At 37.5% G+C, this 25,423-nt stretch overlaps 2 protein-coding genes across 5 annotated transcripts in view; one reads left to right on the top strand and one right to left on the bottom strand.

Annotated features, from left to right (window-relative positions):
• Positions 1 to 10,278, bottom strand: part of mindy3 (MINDY lysine 48 deubiquitinase 3) — a 28,601-nt gene extending 18,323 nt beyond the window's left edge. For 2 of the 3 annotated variants that reach the window (XM_008432590.3, XM_017309608.2), the window contains exons 1-11: positions 10,129 to 10,278; positions 8,019 to 8,328; positions 7,658 to 7,737; positions 7,455 to 7,515; positions 7,158 to 7,364; positions 6,964 to 7,015; positions 6,100 to 6,214; positions 5,789 to 5,862; positions 5,446 to 5,525; positions 4,345 to 4,415; positions 2,980 to 3,060 (exon numbers count right to left, since the gene is read on the bottom strand). In XM_008432590.3, coding sequence (XP_008430812.1) covers positions 2,980 to 3,060; positions 4,345 to 4,415; positions 5,446 to 5,525; positions 5,789 to 5,862; positions 6,100 to 6,214; positions 6,964 to 7,015; positions 7,158 to 7,364; positions 7,455 to 7,515; positions 7,658 to 7,737; positions 8,019 to 8,247 — 1,050 coding nt within the window. In that variant the 5' untranslated portion in view covers positions 8,248 to 8,328; positions 10,129 to 10,278. The remainder of the gene's footprint in view (positions 1 to 2,979; positions 3,061 to 4,344; positions 4,416 to 5,445; positions 5,526 to 5,788; positions 5,863 to 6,099; positions 6,215 to 6,963; positions 7,016 to 7,157; positions 7,365 to 7,454; positions 7,516 to 7,657; positions 7,738 to 8,018; positions 8,329 to 10,128) is intronic. The other variant, XM_008432592.3, reaches the window with a different exon arrangement.
• A 522-nt stretch (positions 10,279 to 10,800) lies between these two features.
• LOC103478624 (uncharacterized) overlaps positions 10,801 to 25,423 on the top strand; it is a 34,266-nt gene continuing 19,643 nt past the window's right edge. For both annotated transcript variants that reach the window (XM_008432593.3, XM_081597626.1), the window contains exons 1-8: positions 10,801 to 11,183; positions 11,308 to 11,417; positions 11,497 to 11,643; positions 11,767 to 11,916; positions 14,417 to 14,526; positions 14,634 to 14,757; positions 16,581 to 16,673; positions 18,992 to 19,060. In XM_008432593.3, the coding sequence (XP_008430815.1) occupies positions 11,117 to 11,183; positions 11,308 to 11,417; positions 11,497 to 11,643; positions 11,767 to 11,916; positions 14,417 to 14,526; positions 14,634 to 14,757; positions 16,581 to 16,673; positions 18,992 to 19,060 (870 nt within the window). In that variant the 5' untranslated portion in view covers positions 10,801 to 11,116. The remainder of the gene's footprint in view (positions 11,184 to 11,307; positions 11,418 to 11,496; positions 11,644 to 11,766; positions 11,917 to 14,416; positions 14,527 to 14,633; positions 14,758 to 16,580; positions 16,674 to 18,991; positions 19,061 to 25,423) is intronic.

The following is a 25,423-nucleotide window of genomic DNA, read 5'->3' as shown; positions in this document are numbered from 1 at the left end:
CCTAATCTCTAAAAACTGGAAGGGAAAGAAACTTAAAAAAAAAAGTAGGTTGGTTTTCTGGAACATGAGTGGTTTTCATCTTTCTCATCTACCTACATACTAAGAACTCCAGTCAACTCCAATCACGAAAATACCAATCTTTAAAAGGCCTGACCTGCCGATTCCGATTTTGGCCAATACCAATTTTTTAGTTCGAAATGTCGCAAATTATAGCAAGAAAGTCACTGAGTTGGCAACAGTGGGGTCACTATTGTTAACTACAAATGTGAAGACATGACCTGGTGGGCCGGTCTATCCGTCAATCTTCTCTCATGAAAGAGCAGAAGAGGACAGTGGTTGATTTTTAAACATTTTCTGAGGTAAATAAGATCAGAGGATGAGATTGGCTTCATATGCAAGTATTGGCCAATCACCGATTTCACAAACTTAAGAAAAGCGGTGCCAATCAATTGACTGGCTGATAAATCAGTGCACTGCTTATTACAATCAGTCACTATGTCTTTTTCTAGTACACAGACTAACCCTAATATGGGAAATAGACTCTTGGCATGTGAAACAGAAATGGAAATATTTATTTTGTGTAGGCAGGTTAAATAAAAAACAAAAATGCTATTAAGATGACAATTTAAAAGCCATGGTCAGACACTGACAATCGCTCAGGGTAGTACAAATTAGAGAATTTACTGGAGTTAAAAGCATCATAATCAGGTATGGTTTTGTTTTGTATAACGAAGAATGGAAAATAAGCTTCAAATTAGCTTGAAAAAGATTTCCTTTTAAAGAGTAGAAATTAAACTTGTCAGGTTTACCAAAGTAGCTCCAACAAGTCTACTTTTCTCTCCAGTTGGTCTTTAGCTTGTGAAGCAGAATACTAGCATCAACATGTAGCCCTGTCTGTGCATCTTAACCAGTTTTTGTGTGCTTGTTAATGGATCTCAGTGAAACAAATGCATTCTGATTAAACTTTGGAATCACATCCCTTGGAATACACCAACCACCTAAATCCACACATGCACACACCACTAACGCTAATCAGGATTAAATTTCTTCTGCTCTGCAATGTGAATGTATATACATACAAACATATTTCCGGCCCCGGGGAGTTGTGTGAATCGGTAACTCATTAGCGCATACATGATTGGTTCATCACAGATCCAACATTTGATACACTAGGACTGCCGGGTGGAGCTTTAGTCATGTAACCAAGCTTTTAATCAATTTTATATTAAGGGTGTGTTGTAATGATACAGAGGACTTCCTAGACCCTTGATTTAATTCACAATCTTTTGCTGTATATAGTTACAGTCTCACTGATGAGCTCGATAACCTGGTTTAGCACAAGATGAATGCATCACACACACACCTGTATAAGGAAACATACATGACGGCACTCTCCTCAGGTTTCTGTAGCCTCAACATTGCCTCAGCTGTAATATGGGATTAACCAGTTACAGCATTTCTGGGACACCAAGTAGAAAAGGTCAGAAAAAGTCTAGATTTCGTGTTTTTTCAACCAGCTGGAGTTTTGTGAACCAAGAACACAGAGCTCTGCTACAGCAACAAGACAGTCCAGAAAGAGATTAAAAGCTGTAAAATTACAACAGCGCAGCAACGTTTGTTAAAGTTGTCCCACTTTTACTCAGTAAGTGATGATTTCGCAAGTTAATAAGCATAATTGCTACAACAGAATCATTGGTTAGTTTTATTACAGAAAACCACAGCATTTAAACATGGTATTTTCACAACAAGACTTTGTTTCTGTCCACTGCCCCTGTAAAACTGGGATTCAACAGAAACCTATTTGGCTGCATTTCATCTCTCACATTTATGAGGTTTACAAACCGGCAGAAACCCTGTAAAGGGAGATGTAAAAACAAATTTAAAAAATCTCCATCAGTACACACACTATAGGATTATGGTCAAAATCACTGTAGTGCATAATGCTGACGTGGTTAACGACACCAACATTTAAGGAGATTCTAAGCAGACTAAAGAGTCTTGTATTTTCTTTGGAACCTTTTAGCCTCTCAGCTTTCTCTGTTCTGACAAAACAGGCAGGACAAAATAAGCCAGATTCCAGGAAAAAAAAAAAAGAAAAATAGACAGAGAGAGAGTGAAAAAATAAGCATAAACACACACATACACAAACACACAGAAAATACAAAACAAAACATAAAACTTTATACTATTGATGTGGCTTCTAGCACAAATTGTGATAATGATTATGTGAAACTTTGGCCTCTACATCCTCATATTCAATTATTTCCAGATATAAATTGCATACAAATACCCGTTTTAATTTTAATCTGCATTTTTAAAATTACTTCATTAAAAAAATACATTTTCCATGAAAAACCTATTTGCGTGTCTTCAAAGGGTGCAAACACAGCAGAAAAGTTGTGTTCAGTTAAATATCTTTGCTGTGACCCTTGAGTTTTCAGAAAGTTTGTGATTTACACCACATTAATAGCCACACACTAATAGCACAAAATAATTTATTCAAATTACATTATTGTCTCATTCTTGATTATCTATTTAGTCAAATATGAATGCTGAGAGTGCTTGAGACTAAACTCTACCAAGAAAAAAAAAATCTGGAACATCAATCCACTTTGTTATAATTGCCCTGACAGCAAAGGTAAACCTGGTGTCTTTTACTGAAGCCTAGCAGACTTTTACATCATACAATATAACAAATGTACTATTTAACTCCCTTCTTCCCCACTTGATACTTGATTGGTGACAATCCAACATGCAGCACCTGCCATATAAGACAATCTCCTGTGTTCACATTCCTTCCCCCTCCATCTCTGCCTCACCTGTTTTTCCACACACACTGATCTTTGATCTACACAAAACTAAATCTGTTGAGCACATTTTTTATTTTAGTTTTTCTAACCTGCTAAGAAATATCTGCCTTGTGTTGCACACTCTCTGTCTGTGTGTGAAATATGTGCTGGATGAGTGCACTCAACTTGCCTTGGTGAAAAATACAGAGAGATGCGTTTCACTGCCAAGAATCCAAATAGGGAACTTTGGAGATTTGAGGAATGTCCCGACCTAAAAAAAAGAAGAAGAAAGAAACAGCAAAAGGAATAGATTATAAAAGGAGATAATCTATTTTTGGCAGGTACCACTATGATTTAGCATTTGTTTCTAATCAAACATGTCTTTTTCATTAGATAAATGAACTGACTGACTGAACAGAAAAGACACGTTACAAAAATAAACTCCCCAAACACCATCAGGATTAAATTAAAAACTCATATTCACCAAAATGATATTTTCCCTTGTTAGAACATGTATGTTGTGTATGTATGGGAACATATAAACATTGTAAACAGGTTCATTATGCCAATTTGAAGACTGGCTTCCATATTTTTATGATGGCTTTATTTCTCTTTTGCACAGCCATACTGAAATTTTAGCTCTTTGTGACTTAAGTTGCAAGAATATGTTAAAATCCCTAGATTCATGATCTCACAATCGTTTTAGATAATACCTTACTTATTTTGTGCAACTTGGATTTGCCTCAGTCAAAAAGCTTAAATATATAGCTGTATAGATGCCCTAAGTATTTCTTACATTTTGAACACAATTCCCTCCCACACTAAATGTACAGTATTTTATTAGAATGTTGTGCGACAAACCAACACGAAGAGAAAGGAATAGAAAAAAGAGTTTTTTACAAATGAAAACTCTGAACACTGTGGAATGAACATGTATTCATTCCCTCCGAGTCAAAACTTGAGTTCTAGTTCAGTTCCAGTTTGTAGAGACTCGCTTTCAGAGAAAGTCTCTAAATTTTTACCCATCCCTGCAAATCAGTTTGGATGGAGATGGTTTCAACAATTTTGCAGTCTTTATTTGGGTGACTGAGGCGCCAAGGCAAACACATTCTTAAGCTGTTATACAAAATCAACTTTTTTGAGCTCTATATCATATTAAGATGCTATTTCCTCATCAAAGACATAGCCAGACCGTTGCTTTAATTCCTTCATGCATGTCAGAGAAATCCTTGAATGTCCCATGGCAGTAATTCGGTGAATTAAAGGGAGAAAGTATGTTGTGTCCTTTTGATTTGTTTGAAGTTTACTTCTAAATCTTTTTTAAAAGTGTTTTAGTTTGTTGCTTTTACTGGAAATCTACCAGATCTCAGAGTTAAAAGTAACATGAATCAAATGTCTATTTACTTGTAAGCTTTTGTGCTCAACTCAATTGTGTTCATCTTGAATTCTCAATCAAAGTAAACTGTAGTTAAAAAAAAAACACGCTTTCAGCACACTTAGCAAGAGCTTGACAGTTTGCTTATACTTCTCATTTATCTTCTGCATGTGTCTGTACCTTGCAATAGCGCAGTGACTCCATAAGTGTGAGGAAGCCAACAGATGCTTGTTTATGAATTCCATGCAACTCTACAAGAAATTAAACAGAATTAAAAAGAGAGGTGAAAATTGATATTATTGACGGACGATTGAGTTATTTACTGTTAATATGTGAAGATATGGGATTAAACCAATGGCTAATCTCAGAGAAATATGATTAAGTCTAGGATTACTACCGTATTTTCCGCGCTATAAGGCACACCGAATTGTAAGGCGCACTTTCAATGAATGGCCTATTTTAAAACTTTATTCATATATAAGGTGCACTGCATTATAAGGCGCATAGAATAGACGCTACAGTTTGGGTTGCCACCCGTCCCGTATTGAACCGATACGGGACGCGAATGTGGATATGTAATAACAAAGAAGTGGTCCCGGAGTACCTTATATAGTAGTCTGCCCCAGTCATTGTTTCACTCACGGTGTTGATGTTGCGATATTGTGCCCAACTGCTTTCTGGGTAACACAGACCAACCGACACGCTGCCGCCGCAGTCTCTGTCTCTCCTCCCCCTTCCCCCCGGCTTTAAATATATAAGGGCTGGTCCCTTGGTAACCCTAGTCGAAGCACCCCGGATGAATATCTAAAGCCACTTTGTTGTCATAAAGAATGTCAACAAAACAGTCCGACTCCGGACTGAGCCTTCTGCGACTGGGCCAGGGCGTGGCCAGACGATGGTCACCCTTCTCTGTTCGCGCACAGCATGTTTGTGGAAAACATGGTGCTAAATGACCTGCAGACGACCTGATTCTAGACGGTCGGTAAGTAGATGGGTCAGTCAAACTTTATTAACAAACCAGTGTTCTGACAACTATCCCGACATGCACCGCACGCTTCTTCTTCTACGGGCGAAAATGAAGTCGCGGCTGCTTATCGTAGCTGCTAGACCTGTTGTGGCTCAATATTGGTCCATATATAAGGCGCACAGGATTATAAGGCGCACTGTCGGCTTTTGAGGAAATTGAAGGTTTTTAGGCGCGCCTTATAGTGCAGAAAATACGGTACTTGCTCCATGTGTTAATGAGATTTATTTTTCAATAATATCAGTGCCAGCTCTTACTCATGCCAGAGCATTCCCTGTCTCCATCCCATACATTAGAGACGGCATGGCCGGTTATAAGGAGGTTTACCAGGCTCTGACTGAACAAAAAAGGGACAAGGAAAAACAGTGTTTATATAAGAAAGAAAATCTGTTGTGCACATATGTGCTTTGTGAAGAAAATAAGGAGTGCTTTGCATAAGTACAAAAGAACAGCAAAGTCTTTAATTAGCAATAGAATTTTAATAAAAACAAAAATCTACTTTGTATTACTTGTGTTAATAATGTAAACTAAAACAGCTTTGAATGATAATCATTTTAAGTCACCTTAATGCTGAAGAAACAAGAACATGGATATGTATACCTTCCGTGACCATGTATAGGGTCTATCAGGGGCTCTGATGGGTCCTGGATTTCATTTCTAATATTCTCTATGCCCTGCAAAAAAAAAGGAGCAAAAGAAAACATTTGTTGAACATTTAGAAATCTCTGCAACCTCCACATAAAGTTTGAACATTAACATATTTCTGAATACGTTTCCAAACGCAAAACCTAATATTCGATTTGTACCAAATTAACATTATTTTTTAAATCCCCTTAATCTCAGAAATCATATTACCGCCATCAGTATTTGAAATGACCATTTATCTCTCCCTGCTACATTTTTCCCCTTACCTTAGTGAGGATGACAGAGTAAAGGAAAAGCAAAACCCCACAGCACCCCCTCCAGGACTGGTATAGAGACAGCACCTCCTCTCTGAGATCAGACACTGACAGGACAGTTCGCTTGCTGCAGGATAAAGGAGAGGTGGGGAAGTATAAATATATATAAAAATATTAAGAAAATAAAAAGAAACAACAAAAAGTAAATTCCAAGGGTGTCAGGTTGTAAAAAGCCCACAGGATATGGATTGTGTTTGCTAGTCCTTAATGTGTAAAGATAAAAAAAATAAAATAAAATGACGCAAGACAAAACAGGACAAAGAAAAATTTAACTACTAGGGATTAGCGCTCCATCCTTCTCATCCTAATGCTCATTAAAAAAATACCAGTGAAGCCGTCTGTCTTATTTAGCATGCACCTCTTTGCTTTGAGCAAGCTTTGCGTTTTGCTGACTGTAGTCTAAGCTGTCAGGGAGCTATGTGATGAAATTTCAATGTTTCTCACAGCAAGCTCAACCGTGCATATATTTAATTTGCTGGTGTGTCTTTAACAGATATCTTGTGTGTCAGATAAGCGCTCTTTCAACAAGGCAATCAATGAAAGCAGAGCGTTGGCAAATTGTAAGGAGAGTGAAATTGCAAGTTCACTTTAAAAGCCAAGACGGATAAATTGACACCTTTTTTATGCTCCTCATGCTTCTGAAAAAAATGCAGCAGACTATAAAAATCCTGCACTTTGGTAATTGTCCAACCTCATTGTTTGTTTTAAATCCCTTCCTCCAGAATATTCATCATTTTACCAGACTGTATTGGGAAAAGTACTTATGATGAGAAGAAATATTACTATGGTATTTGATAAAAAATAATCTTCACTTACTGAAGTACACTGTGAAATTGCTCAAAGCCAAGGTCCTCAGCAGCCAAAGCAGCTAGACACAAGAAAATACAATCACAGAAACCATCAAGGCAAAACGTCAGATTGTCAGAGTTAGTCTGTCAAACTTCAGTAAAATGTATTTAGTTGGGCAGCCAAAGATGCAGTCAGTGAGTGGGCGATGATACAAGACTAACTTGGCTGCTGTTCCTGTGGCGACTGACTGCTCTCTGGTCTTGGCATGTCCTGTGTTTGAGACTGTGTCTGGGTCTTAGAAAGCGTGCTAGTATGTGGGCTCTGTCCCTTGGCCCAGGTCACAAAACAGAACCCTGTGGAGGGGCTGGCACAGGCAGACTCGAGGATTTCACTCAGTGTTGAACACAGGGCCATCTTCTGCTCCTCTTCTAACAGAGACAAACGTGAAAATATCAATTGTTTTGGTTAGACATAAGGAAAACAGTAAAACCCAATAATCATCTTTTTAGGGAAGTTACCTGACATTTGTCTCCAGGTGGAACTTTCTCTGTTAAAAAGAATGTTCTTTAGAAGGAAAGCCTGCAAAGAAACACATACTCGGTTTACAGCAACTAGAATTTTAGCTACACATCATGTTTGTTACGTATCTAATATTCAATAATCTTATCTTGTTGCCACTGAATGAGCCAATATTCAGGCTGTTGTGCAGTGAGAAACTTACTTGAACAGGTGCAATCACAGCACATGGTCCTCCTTCAAACTGCTTCAGAGCCGTTTGCTCATGCTCACTAAAAACAAACCCTGTGAAAAGGGGAAGTCTTCATTCAACAGTGAGCCAATAATTCATCCTGTATACATATTAAGGCACACAATAAACAAAAATTCAGCTGGATCTTTAGTAAAACAAGGATTGACAACAGATATATACATAAAAAATAAAAGAAGAAGATTTAAAATGTGCAAAATAGTTTGATGAACTCTAGGCTGTCTAGCCTGGCAGAGATATTCAAATGTTTGCCAATTTCTAAACAACTGAAAACACTGACATTAACTCATTGTGGTTATCACAACAAAAGCCCTACCTTGAGACCATCTTCGAAAGATCGAAGTGGAAACTCCTCCCCCTGATGGTTTTCCCCAAACCAGATCAACCACCTCCTTATTTAACTCTGACATGATTGGCTTCAAATCCTTAGTAACGCCCTCTTCGGTCCAGCCTTCATGCAGGGACGAGAGAGGCTGTTTGTTCTTAATGCAGTCTCTTCCAAATGGCAACACTCCACTTCTCAGGGTAGTCTGTACCTGTGGCATTAGCCACAACTTCTCTCTATGGTCCAACTTCGTCTGAGCTCAGGGGCTGTCAGCAAAATGGAGTGTAGGTATGACATCAATCTACCAGGCAACAGCACAGAAACACAAATCCAGATTTGCCTTTGATTAAGGTGACCTCAAGAACAGACAAAACAACTGTTATATTTAGTAACAGAAGAGCTTGGATTTTATACAGTTGGACATATATTTGCAGATTTGTACTTCACTGATATTCTCAAACAAAGTGTTGTAAAGTACTGCTTCCCTCTAGTCAAAGTGAGCTATACTATGACCTAACTGATCACTGTACTAAACATTTACCAAACAAATATTTCTAGGCTGTTTGACCAGCAGATTCTGGTTTTGGTAAATTATGATTTATTTTTCTAATATCCGTCAAAGTCACCTGAGTACATTTTATTTTAATTCAGTGATTTAGGTTAACAAAATTGACCATATGAGGAAAAGGCTTTCTGAAAAAAAAAAAAAAAGTTTTTTTGTCGTTTTTGTTTAAGCCAGAAAAGTCCTTTTCTGTCTCGATGACTTTTCTGCAAGCCTGCAAAAAGGGAGCTTACGATGTTTTTTCCCCCCAAAAAATAATCTTCCACCATGTGTGGGAATACAAACTGTTCCACAAAAGATGGTGCCACTTTCTGATGAGATCAAGTTGTTTTCTTCAGTTTTCAAGTTACAGTTAATTAGTAGAACATTTTATTTATTTATTTATTTATTTGAAATAAAATATGAAAAAGCATTACATAAACTTGTTTTGTGAAATAATATTCTCTGTCACAGTTTTTGATTTTGAAAATGTATTCTACAGCAAGAAATGCAACTGTACACATTGAACACTGAAAAAGGTAGATCATTGAAAAACCATTTGTTCAAAGAGAAATCATAATTTCTAAAAAAAATTTTTTATTTAAGTAAGGGTTTTACATTTCTGTATAATGGGTTTTTAAGCTTGACAGATGTAAAGTATCCAATAATTTCAGCTTAATAATTGATAATAGTGGTAAATTATGGTTTATTTTCTAATATCCATCACAGTCAACTGTGTAAATGTTATTTTAATTCAGTGATTTAAGTTAACAAAATTGACCATATGAGGGAAAGGCTTTCTGAAAAAAAAATTAGTTTTTATTGTTTGTTTTTGTTTAAGCCAGAAACCTTAAAATATATTTTATTGCCCTTTGAAATAAAATTATTTCCTTTCATATACAGCTTTTACATTTAAAAACAACATAAAGACACAAAGATTACTTTGCCATCACAAAGTAATCTCTGGGTTTCTCCCTCCTACGTTGCAGTTGGAAAAAAAAAGCAAAACTTTTGAGCTTTTTTGAGCTTTTGTCGAAACTGACATGAGCAGTGATGAATTATGAAGAAAAATTCAGAAACATTTTTGGGCGTTCACCAATTGTACTACACAATTTAGCTTGGGAAGTGTTCTTGAATTAAATGTCAAATGAAACAATGAAACATAAAAATTGCTAGCTGTATCATATATGCAATGATCGTACATATCACGTTTTAAGTATTTACAGAACCTGGCGCTAATAGTTATTTGAACACTTGCTCGCTCTGCAGCCAAGCTAAAAGGCTAGCGGCTTCGTTAACGTCAGGTGGTTACAACGGAAGATAAACAACGAAATATTTAACAACGAGCGAACAGCTCACTCTTTAATACAATATGGCGAAGCAAAAGTTTAAATATTAGGTAATTTTGCTTGCCACCATCAAGCACTAGCATTAACACCTTTCAGCTAACCGTACATTGCTTTATCATTCAATTTCTTGTTACTCCAGGGCGGCGGCAGATATAACGGTCGTGAGAGGCTGTAGTTTATCATTATTTCGACGTAAATATTCTACACTTACCTCAAAATAGACTCAAGTATTAGAGGGTCTGTATAGGCTGTATTTTGTCGAGCAATTTCACCGCCAGCCGCATTTCTGTCATTCGTTTATTTACAACAAATTGTAAAATGAAGAAAAAATGCTGCGTCCATTTGACGTATTATACCATTGGTTGAAATCGAGAAAGTTCCAGATGCGTCACAAGGCGTTGTCTTGACGCATTGCCTGATTGGCTCACCAGCTTGTCGATCAAGTTTAGCGCACCCTCAGAAATGGATTGGTAAATTTAAAACACGGTTTATGAGGTAATTTTTTTTATTATAGCTTTCGGCATATTTCTGCAACAACAAACAACACTAGATCTGAAATATTTTACGTTTCTAACTTGCTAAGTTTTAGAAATGTATTCAGTATGACTGGTATTTTGTTCATTATCTCTCTCCGTAGCTGTGACTGTGGATGCGTTTCTTAGCAATCAGCCGGTGAATGACATGGGTGGAAAAAATCGCAATGAGAAGAGTATTTTCCTTTTAAATATAGGGCAAATTATGCATATTTGTTTTGCCTAAAGGAGGTCAAAGGCAACCTGTCAAACCGATCCTGGATTATTATATCAACAGCCGTTAACAAAAAGCAAAAATTACATACAATTTACCAGAGTTCACCTCCTGACGCATACATAGCCGGGTGGGAATCAAACCTGCAGATCAAATAACTTTATTTAGAAATATGCTTAAATACCAATGACAAAGAAACCGAGCATGCCGGTTGAGATATGGACATTTCACGACAGATGCACTGTTTGAGATTGATTGTGTACAAACCACTCCTACACGGCGTCCCTATTGCCTCGTCAAGTCGTAAATGGTGCGCACCCAGCTTCAGCACTTACCGCATGCGTGTTGCATGCCGCCTGCAGTTCAGTTCTTTAGCACGCGTGAAGTATATTTGGGAAAATATTTTTTATTAAGGGGCAACATTTAATGTAAAGAGAACGTTATTTATCAGTATGGGAGGTCAGGCTAAGAACAAGAAGAAAAGTAAACCCAAGAGGAAGGACAACCGTCAAAACAGGGGTCAGCTGTGCAGTGTTTTTTTTGTTTTGTTTATGTTTGTTATATCCAATGTAAAATTTGTTCGTGCCATTCATCACTAAATGAGACACAACTTTTCATTCGCGCCTATGTTTCATTTCCACAGATGGAGGATTTGTTGGTTTGTCACCTCAAGAAAGGATGAAAGTAAGAATGCATGAGAAAGCCAAGAAGAAGACAGCTGAAAAGTACTCAGTACAGCAACTACTAGAAAAGGTGCCTTTAAAAATGAAACGTATCACAGTAGAAAGTGTCTAGGTTTTAATCTGTACATTTACTTATCTTGTGTGTTCAGACTCAGGAGTACATGGACAGTTTTGACTTTGAGATGGCTGGCCTTTTCTGTCAGAGAGCTCTGGATGTGGACTCCAACAACCTACAAGCTCTTGACATGCTGGGACACATTTGCTCCGAATTAGGAGACATGCAGAAAGCTAAATCAATATCCTTTTGTGACTTTTTTTTTCTTTATACATTATCTACTGATTAGTCACTAAAGCATTGTGTATTTTGCTCATTCTGTCCTGAAATGGAAATAGTTTGGGCTTCCTTTACCAAGTCCTAAGTGTTTCTCCGTGCAATAGACCTGAGCCCGGATGTTGGTCATAGCAAATACATGTATCTGGGACAAATTCACACCGGCCAGGAGGCTGTGGACTACTACACAAGAGGAATACAAGTTCTTCTATCGGTTCTAGAGAAGCAGGAAACAGAGGTCAGTGAGAACAACTTCATACCCTTTGAACCTACCCACATTTGGTCACTAGGCAACTACAAGCTTTAATATATTTATATATTAATTACAATTATATAATTGTATAATTACTAAACAAAAAGAAAATAATAAATGCTTTTCACAATATTTTGGAAAGAAACAAACTTGTGGCATGCTTTTGTTTTCAACCCTTTGCAGAAAAATCTTGTCCTGCAGTAACAGCTGTCACTCTTCTGTGTGCATATGTCTACCAGCTAAAGACAACTTTTTTTTTTTTTTGCAAATTCATCCTCACAAGAAAGCTCCTACTAATATACTAAACAATTTTCATGTCTTGCCAGTTTCTCAAGTACATTTAGGTCTGGCTTTCTAACAGATGAATATTCCTTGACCTCCAACAAGTGGGGTCTGACCACATGTGTGAAGTAAAGAATTCTCACAGAATGCTGCCGCCATCATATTTCACCATAAAGATATTGTTTTTTGGGGATAGACAGTGCCACAGACAGTATTGTACATATAAGAAAAATATTCTAAATTGGTCTCATCTGACCTGAACACAGGTGTTTTGTTTTGTTTTTTTCTCAGCTAAGGTAAAGTTAGGCGACAAACTTGTGTTAATAAAAGCTTGACAATGATTACTAGCTAGACATTTTATTACAGTGAACCATTTGAGACTTGGACTGCACCGTGGCGCTATGGTTTGTTCTGTTGCTTTGTAGCAAGAAGGTCCTGTTTTCAAATCCTAGCCTGGGCTCTTGTCCATGGAGATGCATTTTCTCCCAATGCATTATGGGGTTCTCTTATGGTCTTTGGACTTCCTCCCACAGTCCAGGCACATAACTATTAGGTTAAATTGTCTCTCTAAATTACCCCTCAGCCTGAGTGCGGATGCATGGTTATTTGTCTTGTGTGTTGCCCTGTGACGAACTGGGGACCTTTCTAGGGTCGTCTAATGACTGCTGGCGATAGGAAGCAACACACCACGACCCTGCATGTACAAGCTTGTATAAATGATGGATTGATTTTGAACACTATAGTCTCTTTAATTGTATAATATTAATGTCCATTGCTAAGAAGATGCTTGTTTAGATTACAGGCTTCAGTAACTCCAGATGTAACAGATACCGAATGCAAATCCTGACCAGGCACTCGGTGGGGTGCGAATGCACGGCCGCGTTAAAAATGAAACGTGTCCCACGTTTCCCACATGTTGTCTGAAACAGCAAACTGTGAAGCTTTTTTTTTTTCAGTGATGACTTTTTCCTTGCCACTGTTGTGCAATTTCCAGATTTGAAGAGTACAATACTAAGGGATGCATCATAAAAAAAATCTAATCCTGATGTTAAACGTCTGCACAACCTTATGCTCCAATAATCTCAAACAAACTTCTATTGAATAATTATTTCTAAGAAAAATCTTTTTAATCTCCTCTGGATTTTGGGAATCAGAATGAAGGGGGCTGAATACAAATCTATGCCCTACTTTTTGACAATTCTGCACTACTTTCACATTATATAAACTCCCAATAAAATACATAAAATTCAGTAGGTATAGTTGATAAAATGTGATTATCTAGAATGTGTCTAAATAGACCCTATAATGATGCATCTTGTGTGTGTATTTTGAAGATGAATGTTCTAAAAATCTCATTCTAGTTGAGATTTTAGACACTTGATGTTTTGATCAGAAGAGGGTGCTGTGGTCGAGAATACTCCTATAAAGGATAGGTTCTATAAGCAAGTTGCATGTTGATGAAGGGTCTTCATGTAATCATCAGCTTTAGGAAGCACAAGCGTTGTGTTTCCTTCACCTAGAATTTTTACCTGTTTAGTTAAAAATGTGTGTTATTTCTTATAAAATAAGCAACATTTCTCCTTCACAATTAAAACCCTGAACAATGGTGTGGACAAATGTGTTTGATTTTTGATACAATTAACTAAAATCTTCTGGAGTCACTTGAAAAATCCTAAACTGGACAGATAAAGCAGATAAAATAAATGCTGAAAAAAAAGGCTATTTGGTATTTTGATGGAAAAAATGTTTAAGACTAAATTGTTCAAAATCAATTTTAGAAGTGTTCTTAATTAGTTCTTAATTCAGTGGGTGTTTATGTCTTTGTTCAGATAATTATTAAAGTACAGATGTCTCCATTAAGACTGATGAACTAACAGAAAAAAAATCTCTGTTAATAAGTCATTCTGCAGAATGTGCATACGCTGCGCTGAACAAGAAGAGGCCATTTGGGGCTTTTTTTTTGTTAGTTATTCATTTATAACTCAGATTTTTTTTCTGCTTGACACAACCATGTTTTTAGCATAAATGGCCTATTCAACTGAAGTTCCTCTGGGAGTGTAGACAAGTGTTTCCTAACGTTATGTAACTATTGATGTAAAAAAATAAAAAATACTTGCCTGTTCATTATGTTTTTAGTTTAAATACTTTAAACTGAAAACTAGTTATTAAGTTAGGAAGTCTGCCTTGTGCTGCTCATCTGCAGGCTCAGGCTGGAGCCGCCGGAACGACAGATGAGAACGACGAGGTCCCTTCAAGGAAGGATGTCAGCGTGGCCTACTGCTCCCTGGCTGAGATCTACTTAACAGACCTCTGGTACCGGAACGATACAACCTGCACTGCTGACACCCAGAAATACTCTCTCACGTTTTAGTCATTTCTGATAACTCCACATTTGGCTCTTTCCTCTTCTCCAATCGTAGCGTGGAGGAGGGAGCTGCAGACAAGTGCCGAGAGTTCATTGAAAAAGCTTTACAGTATCACCACGACAACCCGGAGGCTCTCCAGCTTATGGCCAGTTACCTGTTTAGTACAGAGAGAAACCAGGTCAGTCCACTCACTCACATGGGGACTCCAGATGAATTATCGCCACATTAAAGCAGGAATCTGCCGAGTTAATTATTCTGAGCAGATTGAATTGTATGCCATTAATCAGCAGATGGACACTTACATTAACACGCACACACAGATGGGGAAAGCCAATAGGAATGTTAATTACTGGGCAGATCATTGAGGTCATGTAGTCATCTGATAAATTGGAAGAGATGAGGAAGCATGTTGGACTCGGTTTCGGAGGAAACTGCTACATCAACCTCACAGTTTTATCCTGGAAGAACATAGAGGATTTGTGCAAACTATATGGACCCGTAATTATATTTATTAAAAATAATATAGTAATAACCCAACCTCCTGCAGTGTAAAGTATTTAATAAATATATTATTTACTCATAAATCAGTGTTGTAAATGAATTGATTGTGAACATACATTATTGAAACAATGTCATTTCAATGACTGAATATTTCTTTATTCATACATGAAAATATTGTGTTACATAGCTGAAACAATATCTCTTGAAAATGTACTTGTATAATTTTTTTACTAAAACCCTACAAGTGCAATAGAACTCTTGTAGATATGCACTGCTCACGTTTTCCTGAGTAGTGACAATTTCTGATTTTCTTTGAGGCTTCATGTAACCCATCTGGTTACAATTTTATTTTCAAAAGGTAGTTTTGCAACAAAAAGAAACAAAAATGTGCTGCAAGTCACTTTTTCTATCTTTTGTAAATTAAAAAGAAAATTGAGGAATTGTATCAGAGTATGCAACCATAAATCTTCTGAGGTTTATTTTCTGCTTTTTGATTCGATCATAGACCAAAAAATGTTAATTATTAATTAGTTATTAATTTAGATACATTCTGTGAATAAAAAGAAAAATCTGATTACTTTGATATCTTTTTAATATTTAAATGTGTTAACATATGCATTGATCTTATAGATTGAAACTAAAACATATTCTAAATCAATCAAACTCTTTATTTTTTGTTACATTGTAAGGAATAATCCATGATTATTTTACGCCTAAGTGATGTAGGTGGCAAAACATTTTTTTTCCTTACTCCTAGAGAAACTGAAAGCTACAACACATGCTAGAGAAACTGAATGTGTTGTAGCTTTTAAATGAGTGAAAACTTATCTTTAGTTACAGAAAACAGTCTTTCGTCTCCACCGCTGGCGAGGCACATTCCCATTTCGTTAATGTTTTGAAATCACAAACTCTTGACCGCAGCAGGAGGTTGATTAGTTATCACTGTGGGTTATCATGGGTTAAAATTACCAATAAAGATTAAAGAGGAGCTTTTACATTATATCTTCCATCTGTGTCACGATGGATTCCTGTGAGTTAATGGAGTTTTAACGAAGCATGAAAGTAACATTTTAATTATAGCACACGTAGCTTTTTCACTATGTTGTTTCATTTATCCGCATCAAGAGCAGGAAACAGCCTTGAGCTCCAAATATGATCTAGATTCAACAGGTTTGAGTAAGTTTTCAACAAGATCTCAAATCGTTCATCTTTAAATTGTTGGGAAGTAGTCAAGAGATCAACCAATGCAGTACCAGATGAAGCCTTTAGGGGTCAGGCTTGCCCCAGTTTTTTTCCATACGTCCTCAGACCAACATTTATTTTTTTTAGCTAAGCTGCATTGATTATTATTTACAATAATTAAATTAAATCATAATAATTGGTCATTAATGTCTGTGGAGAATCAATTAACCAGTGTGTAATACGAGAATATTTGCATTTGTTTATGTTTGTAGATTTTACACAATTTGATCATCACATGGATCTTTCCTTTGGTTTTAGGAAGGGAAGGAATACCTGTTGAAAAGTGTTGGGATGTGGTTACCTGCGCAGAAGCAAAGTGCAGCTTCCTCCACGACAGAAGAAGAAACGCAGGTAAGCTTGTTTTTACGGTTGCTATTTCTCTCACTGCCACAAATAATATTCAGGTTAAGAAATGCACTGATCAGAATTTTGTGGCCAAGTTCAGATCTCTGGCTTTGATGTTAATCTTAACATTTTAAGTGTTAGGATTAACACAGCCTTTAAAATAAAAAAATGCATTATCACAGAGCCCACTTTTCAATGTAACTTTAGCATCTTTACTTTTTTTTTTATTAGCCATCAGAACTTTTGGGGCCCTTAGCAGGTGGCAGTGATTCGGGGAGTAGAGCAGGTGGCCACGGGCCCAGAGGCTCCCCATTCGAATCCTGTTCCTACCTGGGGATAATCAGGGGTTTGCATAGGGAATGGCATTCGGTCTTTAAAAAAATCTGCAAAGTCCGTATGGAGGCAGCTGCCGTAGTGTGACAATCCCTTAGAGGGAAGTGCCGAAAGGACAACAGCATCACTTAGCACACTTAGCCTTTCAAACTCTAGTTTATTCCCTGGACAATGTAGTTGTTTAGCTTAACTCTAAGATTTCCAAAAGCTGCCAAACCTTTCAAATTCAATATCTTTCATAGCACCAGAAGTTTAAAAGCTCAAAATAATAAACTAGTGGAATTTTGCTTCACTCTTAACCTCTTCAAACCTGTCTTAATAAGCTCTATGTTCCTCTGAACTTTACTATTAGCAGCCACACTAAAGAGTAGTTGGCGGCGGTGTAAGGAAATCTGAATTTTGCATCATTATTGGTGTGCGTATTGCGATGGCCCTAATTATTATTTCTGCAAGACAACATAAATCTTCCGATAGCCTCTTTCACTCATTCATTAACTTTTTGCTTTCACTCTGGGGATGTTTCAAAGTTGGAAAGTTTACATAGGAATTAAATTGAATTAATTAGAATAACAAGGAATAGACCTATAATTTAAACATGCATGTTTGTCCCTTAGCAAGAGCTTATATATTGTAGCATAACTTTACTAAGCTAATTTTATGCAAGTAAAGCTCAGAATATCTATGCTATTGCTCCATCACATGAACATCTCACACTGCTTTATGCATGAGTATTGGACTATGCATTTCTAAAACCTTGGACTTTTGAGGCCCCATATTTCAGCTCAGTGCAGAAGACTATTGAAGTCACAGAAATACGCACCACCAGCGACATGAAGTGATGAAGGTTTGATGATGCTAAATATATTGAATGCAAAGTGTGCTTAACTTTAATTTTGCATGCATATCTGCCCATAGCAAAACATTTTTTGTATCTTACAGAGCACCCCTTCCCTTTGTCTTCTCCACTCCATCAAACTAGCAGCAGCAGCAATTATCAAACACCTGGTGGACCTACAAGTCTGCTGAGCTTATAGAAATTATTTCTCAGTGCAACAGTTTAAGACCCCATAATGGAGATGGTTTTCACCCCCAACTTAAGCTTACTCCCATCTGCTTGTGTCTGTTTTGGATAATATAAAACCAGGAGGTTAATCCATAAGATGATCACAAACAGCTTTGTCTTTACTCAATGTTTAAAAACAAATCCAGATATCTAAACTTTTTATCACATAAAGCATTAAAACTGGTAATGGTTTTATCCCTGTTTGTCCTTGCAGCCTTTGGGTGCTGTCTTAACTGAGCTCCTGACTCACTGGTTAAGCTGGAAAACTGGCGGTATTCTGTCACCATCCAATTTTATTGGCGCATCTTTATTCAGGTTCATTTCAAAAAGCCTTTTTAAACCAGTCTGGCTGTCACAGTGCTTTGCAGCGGACGTTAAGGACATCAGCAGAGGTAAAGAAAAAAAAGAAAAATGTAGGATAAAATGAACTGGCGAACATTAAAAAATAAAAAAGATGAGACAAGCCCTTCACAAACGTGTGCTGTTAAGTCAAAGTGCGTGAAAAAAGACCTGATATGAAAGGCAGCACCAGGAGTCACTCTAATGGGGAAAAACAATGGCTGCAGTGCTAGATATTAATATCTCCAAATAAATTATATCAGGGTTCATTAAAAAAAAAAAAGAATAATGTGATACAGGAAAGGGTTTTGTGATGATTTGGTAGAACAAACCCCCCTGTGACTCCACAGTTATGACTCTTATCTTCACCTGCAGGTTGATCCGAACTCAGCCTGCTGACACTTTGACTGAGATTAACAGCCATGCAGCTGCGGAGCATTTTGCAGCCTGAAATTGGATCGTGTTATTATCAGACAAAGGAAGGAAGAACTCTGTTTGATTTTTCTCGTGTAAACACTCCTCCAAAGGTGGTCACATTCGTCCTTTATTATTATTTTCTGTTTTTTTTTTCTCTTTTCTCTTCCTCCAGAATGAAATCCCTCCGTACGAGTCTCGCATCACCACAGCCAAACTGCTTATCGAGTCAGAGGAGTATGAGGTAATGTGTTTGCAGTGTGTTGTGCTTGCACGCTCTGTTTTGGCCAGTCGGTACGTGATTCGCGGCAGGAGGCCGGCCTGGCATTTCTTTACGTGTGTATGTGTGCTTTTCTTTCTGCTGAATAGCGCTGGAGGTGGGAAGGCCATGCCTGGTCTTTATGCCCTTCAGAGTTTAGTGTCAATAATTGAAGAGTGGTATTTACAGAGACGGGGTGGGGTGGGGATGGGGTGAGATGGAGGGCTGCAGGAGGGAGGAGACGGAGGAGAAGAAATGGAGGGGGAAAAAAATCACAATGAACCTCTGTTTTGATGAATTGCTGCCATATCTTTGAAACAGCACACTCATCTGCTAAATCACTCATCAATTTCCAGTTTAAATGGCCTCAATTTCAGTGGCTCGCTGCCTTCAGTTCGGTACTGAACCTCCTAACAATCATTAACGGTTGAAGTCATTTTCTATGATTACTGCCACACCAACAGCAGTGTAGCAATTTTCTCTTGTGATCCAATGATTAATTTCTAGTCAATCTTGTTGGATGGTTTATGGTTATTACTGACAGGAAATGAGCACAGTGTCCCTTTTTTTTTTTAAGTTTTTTTTTTACTCTTCCACCAAAACAGCTCAGCTGCAGTTACATCTTTGTGTGTGTGTGTGTGTGTGTGGGAGTGGAAGTGGGAGTGGGAGATGTGCTGTCAGGTGCATCAGTGAAATGACAGCGTTTCAGTCCATAGTTTCTGACACGTCATTTGTCTTCATCCTCCTGTTGGTGTCATCAAGCCTGAAACCTGAGCCTGGGCTGTGCTCAGAGCTCTATAATGTCACATAATTTACCATATATACCAACATGGGTATGTATCCCAAGAGAATGTGTTGTTCAGCCAAATTAGTCTTTGGCCACCAGAAGTCTGAAATTTTTTGAAGTTAGTTGAGCTTTATGTTCTTTCAGGAGTTAAGACCCAGACTCGATTTAGACGAATTAGTAGGGAACACGCTTTGTCATTGGGTCATGTTTTTGCTGTGCAACATGTAGATGTGCATTTATTAAAGCGTTCATACACAGTCTGAAAAAGTATAGAGTTTCCTTCAAGTATAAAAATTTTTTTGTATTTCCATTCACCTTCGTACGTATATCTGTTTTCCTCTGTTTTTAATCCCATCTGGTCCATCCATCTATCTGTCAGTCCAGTTCGATTTGCTTGTCCATTCCTCCATCCACCCCTTGTTCTATTTGTTGGTTTATTTAGTCCATCTGTATGTTATTCTTCCATCTATAGTATGGCTTCTTTTTTTTCCCCGTTTTTTTTTTTTTTTTTTTTTACTTCAGTCTGTAATAACTGTTTCCTTCTGGTCTAAAATCTGATTGGTCCCCCACATTCTTCAGATTTAGTGATGAAGATCTAAATCTAAGTTTTCTCTTCTTTAAATGCAAATAAGCTGCAACAACCTTTTGGTTCAGGATCAATATTACTGATGTTGTTTAATCTAAAAATCATGTTTTACTATCACTTTATTGGCTCATAGACTTTAACTTTGTACATTCTCATTTATGTTGTTTAAAAAAAACCCTGCATGTTATGGCTTGTGCCACATCATCTCTGCCTGTGCAATATATTTTCTTGTTAGGAAGTTAGGGGAGAAATGTGTTTCTGTATTGCACGCTAGTGATGGATTCAATCTCCAAAAAGGATTTTTTCCCCCCCTTGTCTGTTGGTGTCAGACAGCACGTCATCAGCTGTGAACTCTTCAGTGGATGACAGTTTAAACAAGAAGCTAACACACCACCGACCTTTGGCCCAGTAAAGTAACACCTCTGCTCCAATTACCTTTAAGGCTGTACACTGCCTCGTCAAGAGGGAACTAAACAGAAAAAAAAACAGAAAACAATCCACCAAATAGGTAAAAAAAAGTCCCGCTTATAATACAAGTGATTTTATCCAATTTTATAATTTAATTAAAATGTGCAACTTGTGTAATGCGTACACTTACTACAGAGTGACATATTTCAAGCCCTTATTTGCTTATTTTCATGAGTATTGGTTAGAGCTAATGAACACCCTAAATTTAATCCCTTAACTGGCAGTACCAAAATCACCAAAAACTCCTGAAAAAATATACCCAAATTAAATCAGCTGCTGTTCTTGAACAATTTGGAGTACATGTAGATGACAAGCTAAATTTTCTAATTTTGCAGTCAAAAATACTTTAACTGTAAGTAGTTTGTAGCTATTACATTTGTAACACAAAAGAAATTGAAACATTTTGCTTCACCCAGATTTTTCATTTTTGTTTCTTGTGAATACACATTGAGTGTTGGATGTATTGACTGGAAAATACAATAAATATGTAGAATAAAGTATTCTGCTCATGGATTTCAAAATGGATCAAAATAGCACAAAAAGAAATATCATTTTGGACATGTTTATTAATGAGGATGTACAGGTGTTGTCCAAGTGTGCCAGTCAGAGTCTCCATTTGGCGTCTCCAAATGGCACGCCTGATATACAAACTTCAAATGACTCCAACTCCTCAGTGCTTCAACATACAGCCATCAATGGGGCTCTAATGAAAGATAATGACATGACCAGAGAAATCCTCTGGTAGACACATTATAGTGGAAATTACTTATATAAATAAAATAGCATATCTCTCAAGTTTTGGATTTGAGAATACGGCAAACTTTTAGCAGGTTGCTGCCACCATGAGAGCGGGGGAGGGACGGAGGTGGTTAGTGTACAGTCATCCCTCCTCCCCCTCTTGCAATACGCTACCACCACCCCCCACTCCTCACTCTAGCGGTATGGTGACCCCCCCACAACCCCCTGCACTCTAGCAGTGAAATCTGAGTGTATATGACATCAATGGAGTGTGGCAATGAGACGGTCCATCTGGCTCTGCTGAGATGTTGAGCATAAGTTACCATAATAGCAACGTTCATTTCATCTGCATTTTTGGGTATTCTGTCTCTCATCGTCTGTACTATATCTTATAGACTCTAGGGGGCTTAGATCAGGCCAGTATCCTGACATAAAATCTAATGGACCAACATAAGCAAATGACATGGTTCCCAAAATTATCCCTAACTTGAAGCCAGACGGTGGACATCAAGCAGCTTGAATTCTGTACCTCTCCACTTTTCTTGTGGGCTGTGGTACCATGATTGTCAAAAACAAGATTGACTTTGTCTTAAAACAGGATTTTGATACACTGAGCAACAACTCAGACTTTCTTTCTCCTTGCCTCCACTAAGACACTTTCAACTCTGGTGTTCAGGCATGCCTTAACACAATGAGGGCGACATCACTTGCTCTAGATACGTCTCTGTGTGGTCACCGACTCCAGATGCAGTTCTGACTTAATTTGTGCACCTTTTCCTTGTACACATTTTCCTTCCATTCAACTTACTATTAATATGCTTGGATGCAGCACTTTGTAAACAGCCAGATCCTTTGAGATCTTCCTGATGCCTCCATCCAGCAACCATTAGGGATGTGGTAGGGTACACCCTGGACAGGTCACTAGGCAACCAGCCTTTCGACATTTTAATTTATTAAGATGCTCTTTGACATGATTGATATGAGTTGTACCATATTCCTGAAAAGCAACGTTAAGATACACATCCTCTATTTCTGGTATATGTATTTAAAAAAAACTACTTCTCTGCTTAGCTCAAAATGTTCTCGTCTATCAAGCAGACATATAAACTAAGCCAATTTTACTGAGAGAGGAGCATGATTGAACGCCAGGATTCAACTGGCTGAAACATCTATAGAGTCATTTAGGGAGGATAAAACATAATTTTCAGTCATTGATTGGCCACCCAAGATCTCTTGCTTCAACCCCATTAAGAAGATTTAAGATCTACTGAAGACTCCTCACAGCACACTAACTATATCCTCATAAATACCAGAGCCAGACAAAAAGTTAATTCAGCTATAGACATAAAAATTGGTGTGCTAAATAAAGCTAATGTTGAATGCAATGCTGTCAAAGGTATAGATTTTTTCCTCCCTTTTTTGCCCAGGAAGCGTGAAACAGTTAGAATTTTTAAGGTGGTTTAAAAATATATTTTAAGATGGGGCTTTTACTTGACCACACATTATAACTCTCCAAAAATTGTAAATAGCTTATAAACAAGGGATTTGAATGATGGCTGGACCTGGAAATTAGCTGTTCCAAAAATGTGGCATGGAAAGAGAACAAGAAAAAAGTTCTCCCACATGAGTGGATTTCACATTCTGTGATCGTTCCTACTTAATTTGGGAAAGAAAATTAGCCAAAAATACTTCTTCAAATCCGTTCCCCCCTTTTGATTCATTTCAAAACATGAATGCATGCCAGAAATGTCATCTTTCACAGTGCTAATGGAATATGAGCTCAAAGATAATTACAGAGCCCTCTACATTTATTAGTGCCCCTGTTAAAGATGTGTTAAAAGCCGTAAAATAAATTTTATTGCAGTAACATGTAATTTCACGCTGATAATTTTAGACGAATCAAACATTTAATTTAAGAATCTTATCAAAAGAAACAAGCATGCCAAGAAATATATTTTTCAAACAAAATAACAGTTGCCACACTTATGTGCACCACTTCAAACTCCTGTAGAATAATTCAAATTAAAGCATTTTTGTTGTTTGTCCGTAGTCTTTTTTTTTTTTCTGGAATTAAAAAATGAAATGACAAAGCCTGTTTCTTACAGGCACAGTTTAAAATCATAAGGCAAAAAGTGTGATGATCTTCATAAATCAAGATAAGGTAACAAGAAAATAGCTTATTTCCAAAGTTAGCCTACATGTAGACTTAGAGCAATGATTAGAGTGTCTAAAACAGTGGTTCTTAACCTGGGTTCGATCGAACCCCAGGGGTTCGGTGAGTCCTTCTCAGGGGTTCGGTGGAGCCTCTGCCGCGGAGGTAAAGACACACTGGTGTAAAGTCGCGATGACGCCCCGCTTTGTCATCACTTGCTCCAGAGGATCACGTTACATTGCTTAGTCAATCAGAGCTGCGGAGGAGCCCTGATTGAAGGAGCTCCACTCTCAGCGTGGATTTGAGCTTGTGTCTTTCAGCAAAACTCACCGTTTTTACCAATTTTTTTTACTAAATCTGCTCCTTAGTCGCTTCTTTTCGGGGTTGCTACTGCCTCTAGTGGCGTGGGGGTGGTAACACAGCTAATATAATTATATTACTAAATCGGAATACCGTGCAGGGGGGACTAAGAGGGGTTCGGTGAATGCGCATATGAAACTGGGGGGTTCGGTACCCCAAAAAAGGTTAAGAACCACTGGTCTAAAGTGAGAAAAACTGTGGAAAAAAAAACAGGCCGGACACGGATGTTTGGGGAATGTTAAGGAAGTTGCATCAGTCGGGGTCTTGCAAAGAACATCAATTTTAAGGCATGTTTCACATCTTTGCCAGGGGTGAAAAAGACTGCGGACAGCTCAATAGTCCATCTTTATAAAGAAAATAAAGTGGCTGTTTTCATAATTGTTTTCAACCACATCTTTTTAATGTCTGAATTTTAGTTTCAGTCATTTACTGACTGAAACTAAAATTCAGTCAGTATTTGGTCTACAATCACTGACTGACTTTAAATTCTACACTTGGTCTACAAGTGTAGAATTTAAAGAGCAATACATTCACAGCATTTTAATCACTGGATTCAAAGTAATAAAGCTGCGTGAAAATTTTATGGGGATATAGTTTTACTGTATATTTATGACTTCAAAATCTATTATTTCATAAACATACAGTGAATTAGTTTTGAAGGAAAAAACATGTTGGAAAAAGTCAAGACGTCTGACTGAAAAAGTGCATAAAGACACTATCACATCCAGTACAGGATAAAAGCCTACATAACAAACACAGGTAAAGTTCATAAGCAGTTTTATATATTTTGATATAAATACAAGTTCAAGACAAATACAGTTGTTAAGGACCAACTGACCTGCATTTAAGCTAATTGTTTTAATTGGGGGGGAAAAAAAGTTTAGTTTGTCTGTTTGTCCTGAAGAGCTCCCTTCTTTCTCACTTACATTGACACACACACACGCAAACACACAAACGTCATCATCATCATCCGTCATTGCTGCTGATTTACTTGTCACATAGCAGACGGGGAAACGGGCAGCTACCTTTTCCTGACAGCCATTAAGGCATCTTTCAGTGCAGTTGTCACACAAGCTGGTGGATAGTATCGCACCTACTCACCTTGTCACTTGTGTTCACTTTTATTTATTTACTAAACGCTTCTGTCGTTAAATTTAGACTCTCGTGCTGCCTGTGTCTCCCACATTGCTCGCGAGCAGAGTTTGCATAGACTTCTCCTAGATTAATTTACTTCGCTGTAGCTATCCCTGTTTTTGT

Source organism: Poecilia reticulata, chromosome 16, assembly GCF_904066995.2.
Source record: "Poecilia reticulata chromosome 16, P_reticulata-male-v2, whole genome shotgun sequence".
Taxonomy (NCBI): domain Eukaryota; kingdom Metazoa; phylum Chordata; class Actinopteri; order Cyprinodontiformes; family Poeciliidae; genus Poecilia; species Poecilia reticulata.
This window is presented reverse-complemented; position numbering and strand designations above follow the sequence as displayed.